Consider the following 17808-nt stretch of genomic DNA (forward strand, 5'->3'; position numbering starts at 1 on the left):
GGCAGATATTTTCTCCTAGGACAATGAAGTGAGCCTGTCACTTCAAGGAAAACAACTGAAAGTATTTGTTGATGATAAATTCAAGCTTGCAAGTGAATTTAGAGTTTTGGAGAATTTGTATCTATGACTGTGAGCTTGAAAATTTTCTAATAAAGACTTTCCTAATGAGTTGGATACTGATATTAACTAATGGGATGAGGTTTTTTGATAATGTATAATGAAATGTGTTGATATTTCAAATATTTGCATAACTCTTAGTTAATCAATGTTAAAAAAATTTACAGAATCACACATGGATAAAAGATCCCTTCAAATCACGAGATTGATCAATGGGTTTTAATGGAACAGAGTATGAAAAGTTCACTGATACGGTTTCAGACTCTACACCATGATTAACTTTTAAGAAACTACCACTTATTTAGTTTTAGTGTTGTATTAAAGAAGAAATTCCACAAATACGTGGAAATGTTATAGCAGTGAACACGTCTCCCTTTTCCAACAATCATTAGAAATATATGTTTCCGAACAACATATCACAACAAGTTGAATTATCTGAGAATTTAGCCATTTTCTATTTACCTAGACATGAAAGAAATTTGCAATTACATGAAACAGTACCACAAGTTATTTTGAAAAAGATAGCTATTTTTCATAAGGATATGTTTTATATAGCTAACATGTAATGGGTTTATTGATTTTTAATAAATTTATAAATGGTTTATTGGATAACAAATATTAAAATTTTTTTTAGTTCTAACTCTAATATGTTAAACATTGATAGATATAATATATACAAATAAAAGTTGTTTGTGATTCTCCATAATTTTTAAGAGTATAAAGGAGTCCTGAAACTGAAACATTTAAAAACCACTGCCAAGAACAATGTCTTGCACATAGTGTAAACATTGTTGAATTATTTTCTAATGGTGTTTTCTAATAGTTCTAAATTTTTCTAATAGAATTTTTTTCTACCAATTCCACTGAGAACTGTTCTGGTCAAAATCACCAGTGACTGACCTCTGTGTTGTCAAGCCATGTATCTGTTATTTGATTTCTCAGCACTGTTCAAGCAGTTGACCACACCCCTCATTCTGAAAACTCTCTGCTGTTGGCTTTTGTGATACCACAGTCTCCTGGGTTTGCTCTTACCTTATGGCTTCTTTGGTTTCTCTTCCTTTGTTTGGCCTCTAAATGTTGGAGTGCCCCAAGGTTCTGTTGTGGGGCCTTTTGTCTTCTCCATCTGTATTCCCTCTCCAGTGGACTGGGGCCAGGCTGTCTCTTCTCTCTCTGTACACTTTTCCCGCATTATGTCTTTGTGTTGGGGATCCTCAACTCTACTTTCAGCTCCGCTCTCTCCTCAGAATCTCAGATTGGCACAGTTAACTTTCTACTTGAGATCTCCACATTGGTGTCCAACAGGCATCTCAAGCTCAACATTGACTGAACACACTCTGATTCTTCCACCCCTAAACCACTGCTCCTTCAGACTTTTCCATTCCAATAAAACAGTACCACTATCAAGCAGATGCTCAGGATACACTCAAATGACGTCTTTTTTATTTATTAGGACTTTGTTTTTCTCTTGGGAAGACAAAAACAAACTTACCTTCTAAAGAAGTTTGATGTGATAATATTGTTTTAGGTTCAAGAGGTAAAAGGAAAATATTTACCTTTATTTTTTTCACTTATTTTCATGAAATGAGTATACAATTTCCTGCAATAGTGCAGCCTCTCTTAAATTTTTCCTTTTTACCTTTATATATAATATTTACCTATCTCTTTCCATGTGAGATAGCCACATTTTTAAGATGACAAGTTGCTAAGATCATTCTGAATATAGAATATTTATAGGAGTAATAAGGTTTACAGCCTATAGAATATTGTGAAATTCAGATTGGCATCAGGTATCTAGAATTAAAAGTACAGACTGTTAAAATATGTGGAACTTTTGCGAGATCTACTGTGTGTGCCTGACAAATGAAAAGAGTGGAAGGACAAAAATGAGCTGAGAGATTATTGAGTACACTGAAATTAGGAAATTCGCAGATGTATTCTGAGAATAAAACTCATCATGGACTTTAGTTTTGAGCTATCAGTGGCCCAGATGGGCAGACCAGGGGCAAGGGGATTGCTGTCATCTCCCTGTTGTACCTTAGTGAGTTTTCTTCTTTCTTTTGATTTTTTAGTAGCAAATTTGTGACATCTGTTGCTTTCTTAAACTTTAATTAATACATAGCATTTGACAAATTTTACTGAATACACGATAAGAGGAAAACACTATGTGCAGCAAGTTGAAGAGTTCTCTCTGAGCAGGAAAAAGGCAGCCATGACTGCAATGATATCTAGGAACACATTGTGCAGAATCAAGTTGGGGGCATGCAAGGGAGTGAGTGCCTGCTGACACACCTTCCCCCTGAAAGGTACCTGGAGGGGCCCCTGCGAGCCTCACTTCGTCCAAGTGTGATGTGGTCTCTTAACTGGCTCACCTGTCCCTACGCCTCCCCAGCATTCAGAGGTTATTGAGACCTGTTTACCCCTAGAGTGTGGTTTTCATTATTGGGGGGCAGGGTCCTCTGGTGGGGTATTAGCAATCCCAAGTGGCTGAATGAGAAGGTGTTGTACATAGAGGGAGTTTGACAGAGTTGAAAGTCAAGGTGAAATAAATGAACCCTTTTTTTTTTTTTCCATTCAGGCTCACTTATTTTTTCTCAAAGTCTGTTTTTTCAGACTTTGGAAGACTAAACATAAAGGAATGGTCATCAACGCCTGGCCTGTAGACCAGCTGCATCAGAATGCAAATTTGCATTTTAGGGAGCTTGCTTAAAATGCAGATTTCTGGGTCCTGAACTAATCTGCTGAATCAGACCTGGGGATAGGCCAGGGAATCTGCATTTGGAAGAAACTTTCCAAGTCTTAGCACATAATAAAAAGTTTGAGAACCACTGGCACAAAAAACTACTTTCCAGTACTTATTTTCAATATATTTGTATTAAAATGAAGATGATCTAATTCTGTTGAAATTCTGGACCAGTGAGAATGACTGGATGCAGAGATAAACAGCATATTAACCCCTCCCATGGTTCTATGACTGGGGTATTAATGCTGTCTCGACTGATATGAAACAGGTGAATGCCCCAGTCACCAAAGTCTGAGAGGACCCTATAGATATTGGTTGTTCCAGGATGATTCTGAACACACATTACTTATCTCTGTCTTCAAGAAAGACAGCATACACATTTTGTAAAAAAAATATCAACCAGTTTTTATAAGTTTGCACTCTCAACAAACTATCTAAAATCTGTCTTCACTGTTGTGTAAAATGAGGCTCTTGGGAAAAATAAATGCTTGGTCAGAAATGCTAATAAGTTTCAGGTTTTCTTTCGTATACAGTTAAGCAAATAGTTCCACATTGTCACAGAGGATAAGAAGATGGAAAATCAGATAAAGAGATTGTTTACTAGTTACTATTTCCCCTTCAAACTCATTTTGAATCATTTTGACTGCCTCCTTACTTTAATTTATTGGTTTCAGGACATGACTGAGTTCAGTTTACGAAGATAAGGTTTATAAGTCTAGACTTGAAGTTTAAGCTTTGCTTGCTCAAGAGGTTACCTGTTTACTGTGTGGTCAATATTGAAATGTAAACTAGGCAACTAAACCACCCATGTTATTTTAAGACTAAATGGAAAGATCTAAAGAGCATTTTTGGTATGAGGATGTGGAAAAATATTCAAGAAAAACAAAACTAAAATTAAACAGACTAATACTAATGAAATGGGCACTTAAAGTCAGAAAATCCAAAACCTGTGTTTCCATTGCCAATTAAATGTAAATTTAGAAAATAGTTCAAAAAATTGAAATAAAATAAAAATTAAGGTAATATCTATTATGTTTTTATTCGTTTTATTTAATTCAGCTGAATTATTTTATTCTATGTAAGCTGTGTAGCTTTGTAGTTATGGAATATGAAACATGAGTTGGTTGACTCAGGAATAAAGATGGTGCTGAAGCTAATGTTAGGAGTAAGAGCTTGTGGCTCATTTGTTTTGTTCCTTTCAGATAGTTTTGTTTTTATTTTAACAAAAGTTATAACATGCTCACAGTCAAATAGCCTAAAAATAAGGAAGTGTACAAAAGTTGCTTTCCCACTACCTGGAGGTAACCACTGTTTGTGTTTTGGCATGCACATGTGTATATAAGTATATATACTTGTATGTGTGTATATCTATGTATGTGTGTACATATATGTATGTACATATTAAATATGCCACTTTGTAAATTTTTTCACCAAACAGTATCTTAGAGACAACTGTTTTAAACACAGATATGTATATATAATTTTATAACATTCCACTTATGATTGTACTTTTGTAATGTATTCTAAAATTTGAATGTATAAAAATATATTAAATGATTCCCTCATTGATGGCCACTTATGTTCCTTCCAGTATTTCCACATTTGTAGTCAATACACTGAAACCCCTTGTCTGCGTATTTTCTTAGGATGAATTTCTAGAGTTAAATTTGCTGAGTTAAAGGAGATACCCATTTAACAACCTGAGTTATGCTCTCAAGTTCTCAGAGATGCTGTGCCATTTTAGACTCTTACTAGCAGTGTCCCGATGGTGCTCAAGGCATCGTGACCGATCCTGGTATGCCAGAAATGGGATTCTCACTGTAATTTGTTTGATACAGTGTCCAGAGCTTCCCTAGAGTGTCTCTGTGCCCTGGGGAGTTGGCGTCCTGTGGAGATGGTGCCCTGCTCAGCTATACCCTGACTTGGCAGGTAGTGGGAGAGTCCTTAAGACAGACAAGGGAAAGAATGGTCTCACATGGGCATTGGGTACTTAAATGGACAATGTCTTGAGGACACAAATTAACTTTGCTAGATGGAAAGTCTCTTCTCCTTTTCCTTCTAAACTTTCTCTTTTGAAGCCCAATATAAATAACTCATACTTTTTTTCCCCCTTTGCAAAAATAACGGCTTATTTAACCATGGGTCAAAGCTTAATGACCATCAAGAAGAATCCAGATTTTTGAAATGCTAATGAACTATTTGTCTACAATAGAGCTATGCAGAACCCTGAGCTGATCTCAGAAATATAAATTCTGGCTTCCTACAACTTGGGGGAGAGGGTAAAAGGGCAGGGACATCCTTCTATTTCTTCTTGAAGAATCACTTTCACTCCCTCCCTTTCTCAATCTCTCTCAGTTCTAATGGGGTTAATTCAGAATTTCTGGCCCTTTTGTTTTTCATTAGACTTTGGTCTTTTGTGCTTCATAAGACTTAGAAGTTTAGGAAACATCTGACTGTAAATGTTTACCAGAGAACTTTGAGACTCCAGTGGATAAATTTAATTAATATATACGTGATTCCATGTGGCCCTGACCCAAAACTATAAAGGAAATACAATTTTCAGTTAGGAGCAGCAATGCACAAGAGGTCCCCCCTTTACGATAAAACTATTCTACTCAACAATTACTGGATTTTTAAACTTTGGTTTCTTGTAAAAAACTATAATTTAAGTTTGATGAACACAGTTATTTTATAATATCTTTTTTTTGTTCCATGCAGGCATTCTTACACCGAATGAACCAGTGTGCAGCATCAAAAGTTGACAAAAATGTCACAGAGGAAACAGTGAAGGTGAGGAGCGACAATAGGCCCTAGGCCCAAACACAAGTTCCCCCTAAAATTTCATCTGGGGGGTGTTTCTTCAGGACTTTTCAACTTATCTCAGTCCCAGTATAAATTCTTGTGCCATTCACTTGTGTGGGTGATACTGAGAAAAAGAAAAACCAGGGTTTGGGAAAAGAAATGGGGATTAAGAGAATGGAGTAGAAGACGTAGTAGAGAAAATTTTTTTTCCTGAAACCTTGAAAAAGTTCGAAAATAAAAATAAACCCAAGACCAGGAACTTAGTGTCTATGAGAGGGAGGGAGCTGAGCTGTGTAAGATGATTGCTATAAGTGACTCAGGGAGATAGGATGTGGGCAGATGCAGCTTCCAGTCTCTGATCACTAAAGAACAAACGATTTGGATGGTCCATTGGTGCAGAAAAGAAAGTCCGGATAATATCTGGAACTCAGAAATAAATGTATAAGCACTTCCTTTTAAACTGTAGGGAAGGATAATTTTGAAGAGCTTTGGGAACAAAAAAGGGATGGCAAATGAAAATGAATTGTGCTATAGTCATTATTAAGTTGTATAAATCATCATTGATATTTATTTTTTATGCTAGCTTGCTGTTTTACTTTACTGAAAATAAAAAATTTTCAAGGATTTTATTGGCTCTCCTTACTCTATTTCCCCATAAGTTAAATATTAGCTTTCCAATTCTCCTACCATGAGAGTATTTTAGTTTGCATGCTTTTGCTAGTAAAAGACGCCTATTACTCAAATTGATTTGAAGACACTTTGGCTCTCATATTAGGCCTCCAGACAGAAGAGAACCTTTAGGATTTGTGACTCAGGGAGGTTAATAAGATTGCCAGCTTCTCTCTAGCCCTTCCCTCGGCCATCTGGGTTATCAGCTTTGCCCCTGGACTGGCTCCTCCCACAACTGTAAAATGACCCTGGACCTGTCGAGACAAAGCACTTTTCTAGAGGTGGCAAAGGGCTGTCCATTCCAGGGTGCCCTCCTTAGGATCAGCGAGCCTTCCAGCCAATCTGCCTGTACTGGTTTACCTGCAGCCCATTCTTACCCTTGTTAACGGGGTGGGACCATCATGCTTGGATTCAGTTACTCAGGATTTCTCTGAGAGCCAAAAATAGGCTCCTGGTTCCCAAAGCTGTGTGGGAGGAGAGGGGATGTCCAGACAGTTGGTAGTCTGCCCGCTGGGTGGGAAGAAGGAATGGATGTGGGACAGATAGCTATCCACTGAAGTTTTCAGCTTGGAAGAGGAAACTATATTTGCATAGACTTTTTTTTAAGAACTTGCTTCACTTTTGCACATTCTTACACATTTATTTATTTGCAGATTCTGTTCTCAAACATTGAGGATATCCTTGCGGTACATAAGGAATTCTTAAAAGTGGTGGAAGAATGCTTACATCCTGAACCTAACGCTCAGCAAGAAGTGGGAACCTGCTTTCTTCACTTCGTAGGATAACTTTCTGTTTATTTTAAATGCTCCTTTCCCCTACATTTTGAGGTTTAGCTTTTGGCCTAGTAGGATGTGGGAATTCAGCACTGGAAGTAAAATCTGACACCAGAAGTTTGGGGTCTTTTAAGGCCAATGAAATCTCCCACTTGCAGCCAGAAAAGGGGAGAGGGCTTCAGATCTCCCATTTTATTCAGTGAAGGGTAAACAGCCTTTTCATTTCACCAGCAAGTTAGTTCTTCACATCCTCTGGAGCTTTGAATTCTAATGAATATTCAAGCTGTTCATAATGAATGGATTTTTATGTTTCTTTCAAACATAGAGCATTTCTCTTTTGAGGCAGAAAAGTCTTACTCTTATAATGGCCTGAGGAGCCTTTGATTAGTCAGAATGTTCCCTTGTTCATCGACTGGTGACAAACCTAGAGGTGAACAAACCCGGTGACTCTAGGTATTTTTCTCAAGGATGGTTTCTCAGAACTGTCCTGAGCAGTGCAGAAGGACAAGTCAGTGTTCAGCTATTTCAGATTGTACCTTGTGCTCGTATGAGCATTTTTATCCCTTTGGATACAATAGCTGAAGTAATCGATTTGCAAAGTGAAAAGCCACCTGTAGATTGAAATTGTTTTCAGAACTAAAAAGCATTTATTTTAAAAAAGTGCTACTTAGGCCATTCCACTGATTCTAACTTTCAGAATACTATTTTGAATCCATATTTTTTCAAAATGCTGTACAATTAATGTTTTATTAAGAAATGGATAAGAGTATTTTGCCATCGAAATCAATTTTTGTTTATTTAAAATTTCTACTTACTCTTTTATAAAAGTAACTATATGTAGTTTGCTTTTTTTGTTCCTTTTATTCAATTTCTTGGTGCGACACTAATGATAGGTTCATATAGGTTTCAGGTGTACATTTCTTTGATCCATGAGCTGTATAATGCATTGTGTGCCCCCCACCCAAAGTCAAATCATTTTCCATCATCGTATATTTGGGCTCTTTACCCTTTACTACCCCCCACCCTACATGTAGTTTCTAAATCTGTATTTCTATATGTAGCGAGAAGACTCAGTATATGTTATTTTTGTAATCATAAAGATAATTATATTAAAGGGAGAGGTTCCTTGGGTGGAGGAAGATGAATGGCTGGAAGCCAGGCACGTTTGTGTCCACTTAACCCAGGCTGCTCCCCGTCATGAGAGAATTCTAGTCTCCTGCCAGCTGGAGGGGCTGCTGTCTCAGTTTAGTGCTGCACATGGGACTCTTCCCCCCTGACGTTTATTTCCTCTGTAACACACCATCCGTCATCCACGCATTCGGCTAAACTATTTCTGAAGCTTGTTTTATTCTGGTTCAAACCATCCCTTGAAATAAGTAATGCAATACGTTTCCCACTGGCTATATAAAATAGCACTCCTGTTTCTTTCTAAATGAGGGTCTTTAACATTTCACGGGACAAGCTTATTATTTTGTTGATATTTTAAAAAAAATATTAATTTTTAAAGAGAGAGGAAGGGAGAGGGAGACGGAGAGGGAGAGAGAGAAACATTGATGTGAGAGCGAACCATCAATCGGCTGCCTCCTGCACTCCCCCCACTGGGGACGAAGGCGGCAACCTAGGCCTGTGCCCTCGGGAAATCAAACCGGCGACCCTTCGGTGCACGGGAAGACGCTCAACCAACTGGGCCACACCAGCCAAGGGGACACACTTCTGTTGTAGTATTTGATCAACACATTTTCTATCTTCTTTGATTGGTACTGCTTTGCTCATAGCCACTTAGAGAAAATCTTACAGATAGAGGAAAGCTTAGAGATCATGATGGTGAAATTCCTCCTTTTTTGAAAGTGTCCCGTCTCTAGCATCTGTGAAGGTTATTTGTTTTAACTTGATCTCTTTTAGTGACAGGTCTAATTGTTAGAAAATCTTTATATTAATCCCGAACCTACCAATCACTGCCCCTCATTCCCTTGCAATTTCTACCTAGTGGTCCTAGTTTTGTCTTTTGGAATTACACGAAGTTGTCAGTTCTTTGCAATATGACAGTATTTAAATGCAGCTACCATTTCCTTATTTTTTATACTAGCATATATCTTTCTGAAACAACCTCTCATATGTAGTGGCTTCCTGACCTTAGTCACTTGTGGCTGAATATTCTCCCACTTGTCAGTGTTCCTCTTAAGCACACAGCCCAGCTCAGTGCCTGTGCGTGTCTAGAGTCCTGTATGATCTGGCGTACACTTTCCCTCTCCCTGCAATACTGTCTTCCCTCTCCCTGCCTGGGAGTCGTGGATTCATGTCTCTGGACCTTTCTCTGATGTTACTTCCCTTTTAAAGCTGTATCTAAATCCTCTCAGCAGAACTAGGGACTCTCTTCTCTGTAAGTGGCTACCACTTGGTTCATTTCCCTGTTTTTGCACACATGATATTGGACTGTAATTAATATGTCTAGCTCCTTCCCAAGGCTATTCTTCATGGATCAGGGAAAAGAAATAAATGAAATGTATTTCTACATACATACAGCATAACTCTTAAAACATAGCAGATGCTTCATAAAGTTTGTTCATAAACATCACACAGTTTAATATTTTAAAATGGATCATAAAATGGCTCTAACTTATTCTTACTTGAATTCACAGAAAGACAAGTTTCGTATCTATGATGAATATTGTAGTAACCATGAGAAGGCACAAAAATTGCTTCTTGAACTTAACAAAATTAGAACAATCCGGACATTTCTTTTGGTAAGTGCATACTTATATTATTTGTTGATAAGCCTACCAAGAGCTGAGGAATTGCATCAGTGTGGTGTAGAAACGACTCCTGGGATAGCTCTTTTAAAATATCCAGTCTAGGAAGCTCGAGCCTTTTGATAAATGTAGGAGATGAGAGTTGGGAGAGGCTAGTATATAGGGACCCACTGATAATGCCCTCTCCTGGTTGATTCTGAATTGTTTGGGAAACCCACAGGTTCCTAGTGAGAGAAGATATTTATATGAGTTCATCAATGCTTTTGTATCCCTCACTCCCTAGGGTTTCCTTTACTTCTGCTAAGAGAGCTCTAGGTTGCAAAGTAACAGGAAGGAAACAAATCGTGGGTATGGTAGAAAAGAAATTTAAAGATTTATCTTTCTTCTACACACTTTCCTTATTCAGTTTTTATAGAAAGAACAAAAATGCATATTTAATTTCTTTAGGATAACACAAATAAATGTGTATTTTGGCAGTTACTTGAACAATTTAATTGCCAATGAGAAACATACTCTAAGTGTAGACTTCAGTGATATTTAGCAAACTGAGGAGTGGAACAGCCATTCCCACAATCCAGTTTTAGAGCATTGTCATTACCCCCAAAAGTCCTCATGCCTGTTTATAGCTCATTTCCACTCCCACCATTAGCTCCAAGCAATCATTGATTTGCTTTCTGTCTCTATAGATTTGCCTTTTCTAGAGGTTTTATATAAATGAAATCACACCCTGTAAACTTTTTATGCCTGACTTCTTTTACTGAGGAAAGGTTTTTGAGGTTCATCCTTGTTGTAATATGGAATCTAAATTCCATTCATATTTCTTGCTGAATAACATTCCATAGAATGGATATACCATTTTTGTTTATCCATTGCCAGTTATGAACATTGGGTCAACAAGTGACTATGATAATGATGGACTTTAAAGATACAACATGTAAAAAGGTCATTTCAGAGAGAGATTTGTTAATGTAGAAAAGTCAGGAAATGTTTAGTTTGGACTATTATAAATAATGTTTTTATGAACATTTATGTATAAGTTTTCATGTGGACATATATTTTCATTCTCTTGGGTAGATACTAAGAGTAAAATAGCTGAGTCATAGTAAGTCTATGTTTAACTTATTTAGAAACTACCAAGGTGGCTGTGCCATACCCACCAGCAGTGTATGGGGTTTGCAGATTCTCTGTATCTTTGCCAACACAGGATATTATCAGTTCCAATGATAACCATGCAGGTGGATGTGTAATTGTATCTCAAGGTGATTTTTATTTGCATTTCTCTAATGACCAGTGATATTAAGCATGATTCCATGTGTTTATTAGCTATTCATATATTCTTTTTGATGAAATGCTTATTCAAATCTTTTGCTATATTTAAATTGCAATGTTTATCTTATATTGAGCTATAACCTTATTTTGGATACAGTTCCTATACCAGACATATAATTTGCAAATATTTCTTCCCAGCGTGGTTTGTCTGTTCATTTTAAAATATTGTCTTTTGAAAATCAAATGTCTTAAATTTTGTTAAAGTCCAATTCAAAAATTTTTTTCCATGATGGCCGTGCTTTTGTTGTAATATTTAAGACATCTGTATTTAGGTCTTATTTTGTTACATTTATTCCTAAGTAGATTACTCTTTTTTCTGTTGCTGTGATTTGAATTGTCTTAATCTCAGTTTTTGGGTTGTTCATTGCTAGTATATAGAAATGTAATTGGCTTTTGTATATTCTCGTATCTTGTGTAGTCTATATTCTCGTATATTGTGATTTAAATTTATGTATTCTGGACAATTTTGGAGACTCTTTAGGATATTTTACATGTAAGATCACGGAATTTCACTTCTTCTTCTTCAATGTGGATGTCGTATTTTTTTTCTTTTCTTGCCTTTTGCACTGGCTAGAACCAGTACAGTAAATAGAAGTGGTAAGAACAGACACTTCAGCCTTGTTTCTCATCTTCAGGGGAAATCATTTGGTTTTTCATCATTAAGTATGATGTTACCTGTAGGTTTTTTGCAGATGTTCTTTTTCAGGTTGAGGAGGTTCCATTATATTTATAGTTAGTTGAGTCTTTAAGACCTTTTTTCTTGTCTAATATAGGTGTTTAAAGCTATGAGTTATGCCTTATATGTGGTTTTAGTTGCATTCCATAAATTTTGACATGTGTTTTCATTTTCATTCAGTGTTTAAAAATGTCTAGTTTTCTTTGACCCATTGTTCATGTAGAAGTTTGTCTTGGGAGGCAATTCGCCATGGGTTTCTTGTGTTTCTGCGCATTTTCCTTTTGTTGTTGTTGTTGACACTATTACGGATGTCCCCATTCCTCCCCCTTTGCCCTCCTTCACCCAGCCCCCCCTCCTGGCTGTCGCCACATTGCTGTCTGTATCCATGGGCTATGCATATATTCATACATGTTCTTTGGCTATTCTTTTCCAGTCCCCCATCTCCCCCCCACCCCGAGCTCTGTCAGTCCTCCTGTACACACCCCAACAGAGGATCGAACCTGCAACCTTTTGGTGTACAGGATGACGCTCCCGCCAACCAAGCCACCCGGCCAGGGCTCCCTGCACATTTTCTGATTAGGGGAACTGACCGCCTTTGTGCTGCCTACCTTTTAAATAATGCTTGTGTCACAAACAGCCTGAGAGGTATATTGTCCCCCTCCTCTGCAGTGGTTAGACGTGCATGCTGCCTTTATAAAAGATTCATGTTTCCTAAACTCAGGTCTCCTTTCCTGTTGTACGTGAGCACGTGCCACCTGGCCCTCTTTGTGTTGTAATGTGGGAATTGGGGGTTGGGAAACTGGCCCCCAAATAAGGATACTCTGGCTATTGCTATTGCTGTGAGGGAAAAAGAAAAACTTTCCTATATCCCAACCCAGTTGCGTTATTAGTCAATGGCAGAGCATACATGGAACCCAGTTGTCTTTAGACCTGTTTTTCTTCAAAACAGCACTTCCTCCCTTTATAAACAGGATGCATCTATGCATCTGTCTATTATTTACCCATCCATCGATCCATTCATCCATCCACCCACCCACCTACCCAACCATTCCAACCATTTCTTCCATTTATTGCATCTGTTCATCCATCCATCCATCCATCCATCCATCCATCCATCCATCCATCCACTTATCCATCCTTCCATCTCTATTTCTGTTTCTATCTTTTTCCTCAGACTTCATACTCAGGAGAAGATATGTGAATTAATTTTCAAGAAATAGATCCAAAACACATTTTGGCTTCTTTAGTGAATAGGAAAGGCAAAAGTATTTCTCCTTCTCTCCCATAAATGTTATTTGTGACTGAATGTGATCTTAGGGAAAGAAGCTATAAAGAGACATGCTTTTACAACTTTCCAGCAGAAAATTTTATGATAGAAGAAAGTTTTATAGTCACAGGTTTTGAAAATATAATTAGTTATGTCTCTGTTTCCTCCCCAGAACTGCATGCTCCTTTCAGGACGCAAGAACACAGATGTGCCCCTGGAAGGGTATTTAGTAACACCGATACAAAGAATATGCAAATACCCTCTCATCTTGAAGGTATGTTATGTGTTTATTTTATTGTAGCTTTTTCTTGTACCTGCATATTTTGCTTGTGATGTTTTCAAAATTTTCTTTTAAATAGTCTGACATTCTAAAGAAAGGGCATATTGTAGTCTTTGGGGGGAAATGCTATTTTGTCACTAATTTATAAATGGAGTAGGAAACAAGTATTTTAAGAAAAGACACAAAAAGTGCTCTTTGTAGAAAACATACTTGTTTGAATTTCATTTAGAGTAAATGCATTAGTTTCAAGATAGATCCCATTTAAGTACATTATGACCAGTTTATATTCCCTGTTGGTGCATTTTTTGATTTACTCTAACATTGGTGCTAATGAAAGGAAGGTGAAAGTTACATAATTTCAGAGCCTGGTTTTAAATCATTATTACAGGGAATGGAATGGGCCACGTGGGACAGTAAGTGATGAGCATAGAATGACAATGTCGAGAAAACACTGCCTCTGGAAGATAAGAAATGCCTCAGTAATGGTCATAGGGACATTGACTCATTATAATGACCAACATTTCTATTATGAAACATGTGTTGTAAAGTATGAATTACTGCTTGTACTGTGAGGGCCGGTGAACAGATTAGAATAGCAATTCTGGAAAGGGTGTTTTTTGGGAACTATTAATTCAGAATAGGCAGTTGGTGGTGGTGGTTGAGCACATGAGTTCTGAGTTCAAGATCAAAGTGTTCTGCTTACAGCTGTATGACTGAGCACATAATCTAATCTCTTAAAGCCTTGGGTTTTCACTTGTGAGTCAGAAAGGTTAATAATGAAATCATAGCATATACCTACAAGAATGTATACATGTATGCATATGTATATCTGTGTATATTTACATATATGTTCATATATAAATTATTACCTAATAATTAATTGGGCCATTTTAAATAAACCATTTAGCATAGTATATATATACCACAAAAGTTAGCCATTATTATTCATATATATTTGATTCTGATTTATTTAATATGTTAATTATTACTTGGTATCTAAATTTAAAAATACTCAGAAATGCTATGGACATATTAACTGGTATTCTTATTGATTTACTTTTTGAGAATAAATGCTATAAATTTGAACTAAAAATACATTTTTACTATGACTTTTGGCAGCTGTATAAATTTGGCTTCTGTGTAAAATTTCTTCAGAAAGGATCTCTCCTTACTAAAAAAACAAGTAAAGGTGCTTGGGTAAGCCATGGAGAGGCGCTAACACTGGGATCCCCAGTTCTTCAGAGCTTTGGCACAGTCAAGATTGGTGCAGATGTGACTGCTGTCTTTGGGAGAGTCCCTTCAGACTTCCAAGTTGGTGACTCAGATTTACATGTCTACTCATCACTGCAGCTATTCCTGGCCCCGGTTTTGGTGTCCCAGGGATTTGTTTGTTTTGAGAGTCAGGAGGCATAGTGATATTAAGAAAAGTTCTTCATGCCAAGTGGTTGTCCTAAATCACTCATTTCTGAATAAGGGTGACTTCGGGTACTTGAACTGGCCTTTTGAAAGATAGGAAAAAATGGGTTATTTCAAAGCACCTTCAAGCAGTGGAGAGATGACACCTTTTCCCGTGTTTGGAAGATTACTTTCACAAACACAAAAAAATGTTTACTTAGTAGATATTTTTCTTTTTGGTCCTTTCAGCTGAAAAATTGTGCTGATGTTCTCGATTCTGGATGGCTTTATTAACTCAGAGAAAAACATTAGGGGATTAGACTGGATGTTAAAGAAAAGATACATTGGTCTTATTTGTGGAACTTGAAATTATTGGGTTGGCCAATTGGCACAAGGTTCATAGCAGGTAACTGAGAGAAGACTGTTACTAGTTGCTTCTCTCACTATTTCACATGATCTGAATTCAAGTCTTGACTCCTAGATACCCATTGGGCACAATTCCATTGGGCCCCAAATCTCATGTCCTTCAGACTGACTCCACCCCGTCACATAATTTACAATTATTTTTACCCTTCAGAATTTCTGGAGAAGGTTGCATATCTCTTTTATGTATTTGCAACTCAGCATAACATTTTAAACCTTGTCTTGGGAATAATGTAACGTGTGTTTCTTTGGTGCTTGCTCTGCATAACTGAGTGTGAACACATCGAATGCAAGGTCGAAGGTTATGGCAGATTGTTAAAAAATAACAGACCTCAAGAGAATATAGTAACTGCGTATTTTCCCACTGTATGTTAAGAATTAAGAAAATCCTTTCAAAGACTTGCCTTAGGATTTCTGTAATTGTGTTAGTTACATGATGATGGCAACTGTAGTAAGGAAACAAATGACTAATTAAAAAGCAATGCGGTCACAACTGTCTAGACAGTGGGTGAAAATGTTTAATTTTGTGCTTCTAAACAACTAACAAGACCTTTTAATATATTTAAAAGATTAAAGATCACTCTAGTTCTGATATCCTGAGTGGGGAAAAACACACATGAATAAAAAGCTAAAAAACCCTCTCAAAAACAAAAATAAAAATAAAGCTATTGAGCATTTGGCAGTAGCAGAGAATTCATAGCAGAGAATGAGCCTGATTTATTGATGAAAAAAGCATAAATTGTTCCTTTAATGATGGAGTATTATAAAATTTATAAATTATTTTGCTAGAGTATAAGACATTATTTAAAAGTTTTACTTTATTTAGAACATGCTTTTATAGTATCTTCAAAAATTATTAGAAAATAGGGCACTTAAATTATTTTTGAAATTATGGGACATAGTCATTTGAAGATTTACTATTCTGTTAAGGACTCTAGGAAAATGAAGTTAGCATATGAAGATGTACTTCTGTTGGAAAAAAAGTCAAACTTAAAAAAATTACATTCTGCAGGTGAGATATTTGACAATTTGAAAAGAGAAATCTAATTTTGTTTTTTAAAATGAAATAATTTTCAGGGAAAAATTAAAGTGACTGCAAAATGTGTTATCAGGGTAACACCTTTTGTTTTTGATCTTAATCTTAGTGGAGTTTGTAATGTCAGTTCTGAAAGTAGCTCTCATGATCTTTATAGTTTTCATTTCCTGGTCAGCCTGAACCTGCTGTACCAGAAAGCTGCAGATCAAAGGGCAATTTGTTTTTTGTGTATAAACAGGAGTTGCTGAAGCGGACTCCAAGGAAACACAGTGACTACGCAGCAGTGATGGAAGCCCTCCAAGCCATGAAAGCCGTCTGTTCCAACATCAACGAGGCCAAGAGACAGATGGAGAAGTTAGAAGTGCTGGAGGAATGGCAGTCTCACATTGAAGGCTGGGAGGTACATTCACTGTTCTCAACAATTGAGCTTAAAGGAGTTTTGCTGTTTCTCATGCTTATGTGTAGAATTGATTGCATTGGGTGGAACTGTAGATGGTCATTTTCCTAGATAATGCGAGGGGCCTATAAGCATTTCTGAAAAGTACATTCATTTTTATTTTTAAATATCTTTAAAGTGGCAGTTAATTTGCTTAACCTCAAACTCTGTGATAGAGCTAGTCGACACTGCATGGGTTATAGGCTTTGATATTTCAGCATTTGAACACCATGGTTATCCTTTTTCCTGTCTTAACTTTGGTCGATAAGTACACAGCGTGAATTCTGGAGCAAGTCCAGAAGGGGCCTCAGGCTCCCTACACATGCTGTGGTATTGTCTTCAGACTGTAAATTAGGTGTTTGATGGTGCATTTTATTGTAAGCCCACTTAGTCTCTCTATATTTGAATTTCTTCATTTCTAAAATGAATGAAATAGCTGTGATGTGATTTCTTTCATGTTTCTTTGATTTTAGAGAGGAAGGGAGAGAGAGAGAAACATTGATGGGTTGCCTCCCATATGTACCCCGACCAGGGATGATGGAACCCGCAACCTAGGTATGTGCCCTGACCCAGAATAGAACCCGCAGCCTTTTTGGTGCATGGGATGACACTCAACCAACTGAACCACACCGGCCAGGACTGTGATATGACTTTTAAGGTCCATTCAAGATGAAAAATTTTATGGGTTCATGATTTATTAAAGAAAGAGTTTTAAAAAATGATAAACAAGCAAATGGAAAGTGATATTCAAAATCTGCAATGTGTATACAGCTATGGTAACTTAGAATCCATTACTTCATGGAGTTGGAGCCCTCTATTACTTTAGTGCTATATATAAAATAAACTAAAGTTTTCTGTCTTCCTATTGCCTTAGTTTAGGTGAACATGAGCTTTGAACTGGATAAATTTTTATTATTATAAAGTAAGCAATTATCATAATTTTTTTTAAGTGTAAAGAAACTTTTGAAGTGTTTCTAACCAAATGTTGTAGCTCACAAATCCAAGTGGATTGCTTTTATCTTTAGGCATTATAATTGACTCATTTGTTTCTTCAATATGTTGTTTTCCATTTAGATCTAAAATGACGGCCACTTAGATTTGCAAAGAATCTCAAA

At 36.8% G+C, this 17808-nt stretch overlaps 1 protein-coding gene across 1 annotated transcript in view; it reads left to right on the forward strand.

Annotated features, from left to right (window-relative positions):
- Nucleotides 1-17808, forward strand: part of PREX2 (phosphatidylinositol-3,4,5-trisphosphate dependent Rac exchange factor 2) — a 179432-nt gene that overhangs the window by 44215 nt on the left and 117409 nt on the right. Inside the window, exons 2-6 of the mRNA XM_087825421.1 lie at nucleotides 5576-5647; nucleotides 6982-7104; nucleotides 9741-9845; nucleotides 13296-13397; nucleotides 16496-16657. Of these exons, the coding sequence (XP_087681547.1) occupies nucleotides 5576-5647; nucleotides 6982-7104; nucleotides 9741-9845; nucleotides 13296-13397; nucleotides 16496-16657 (564 nt within the window). The remainder of the gene's footprint in view (nucleotides 1-5575; nucleotides 5648-6981; nucleotides 7105-9740; nucleotides 9846-13295; nucleotides 13398-16495; nucleotides 16658-17808) is intronic.

Source organism: Miniopterus natalensis, chromosome 16 (assembly GCF_054644295.1).
Source record: "Miniopterus natalensis isolate mMinNat1 chromosome 16, mMinNat1.hap1, whole genome shotgun sequence".
Classification (NCBI taxonomy): domain Eukaryota; kingdom Metazoa; phylum Chordata; class Mammalia; order Chiroptera; family Miniopteridae; genus Miniopterus; species Miniopterus natalensis.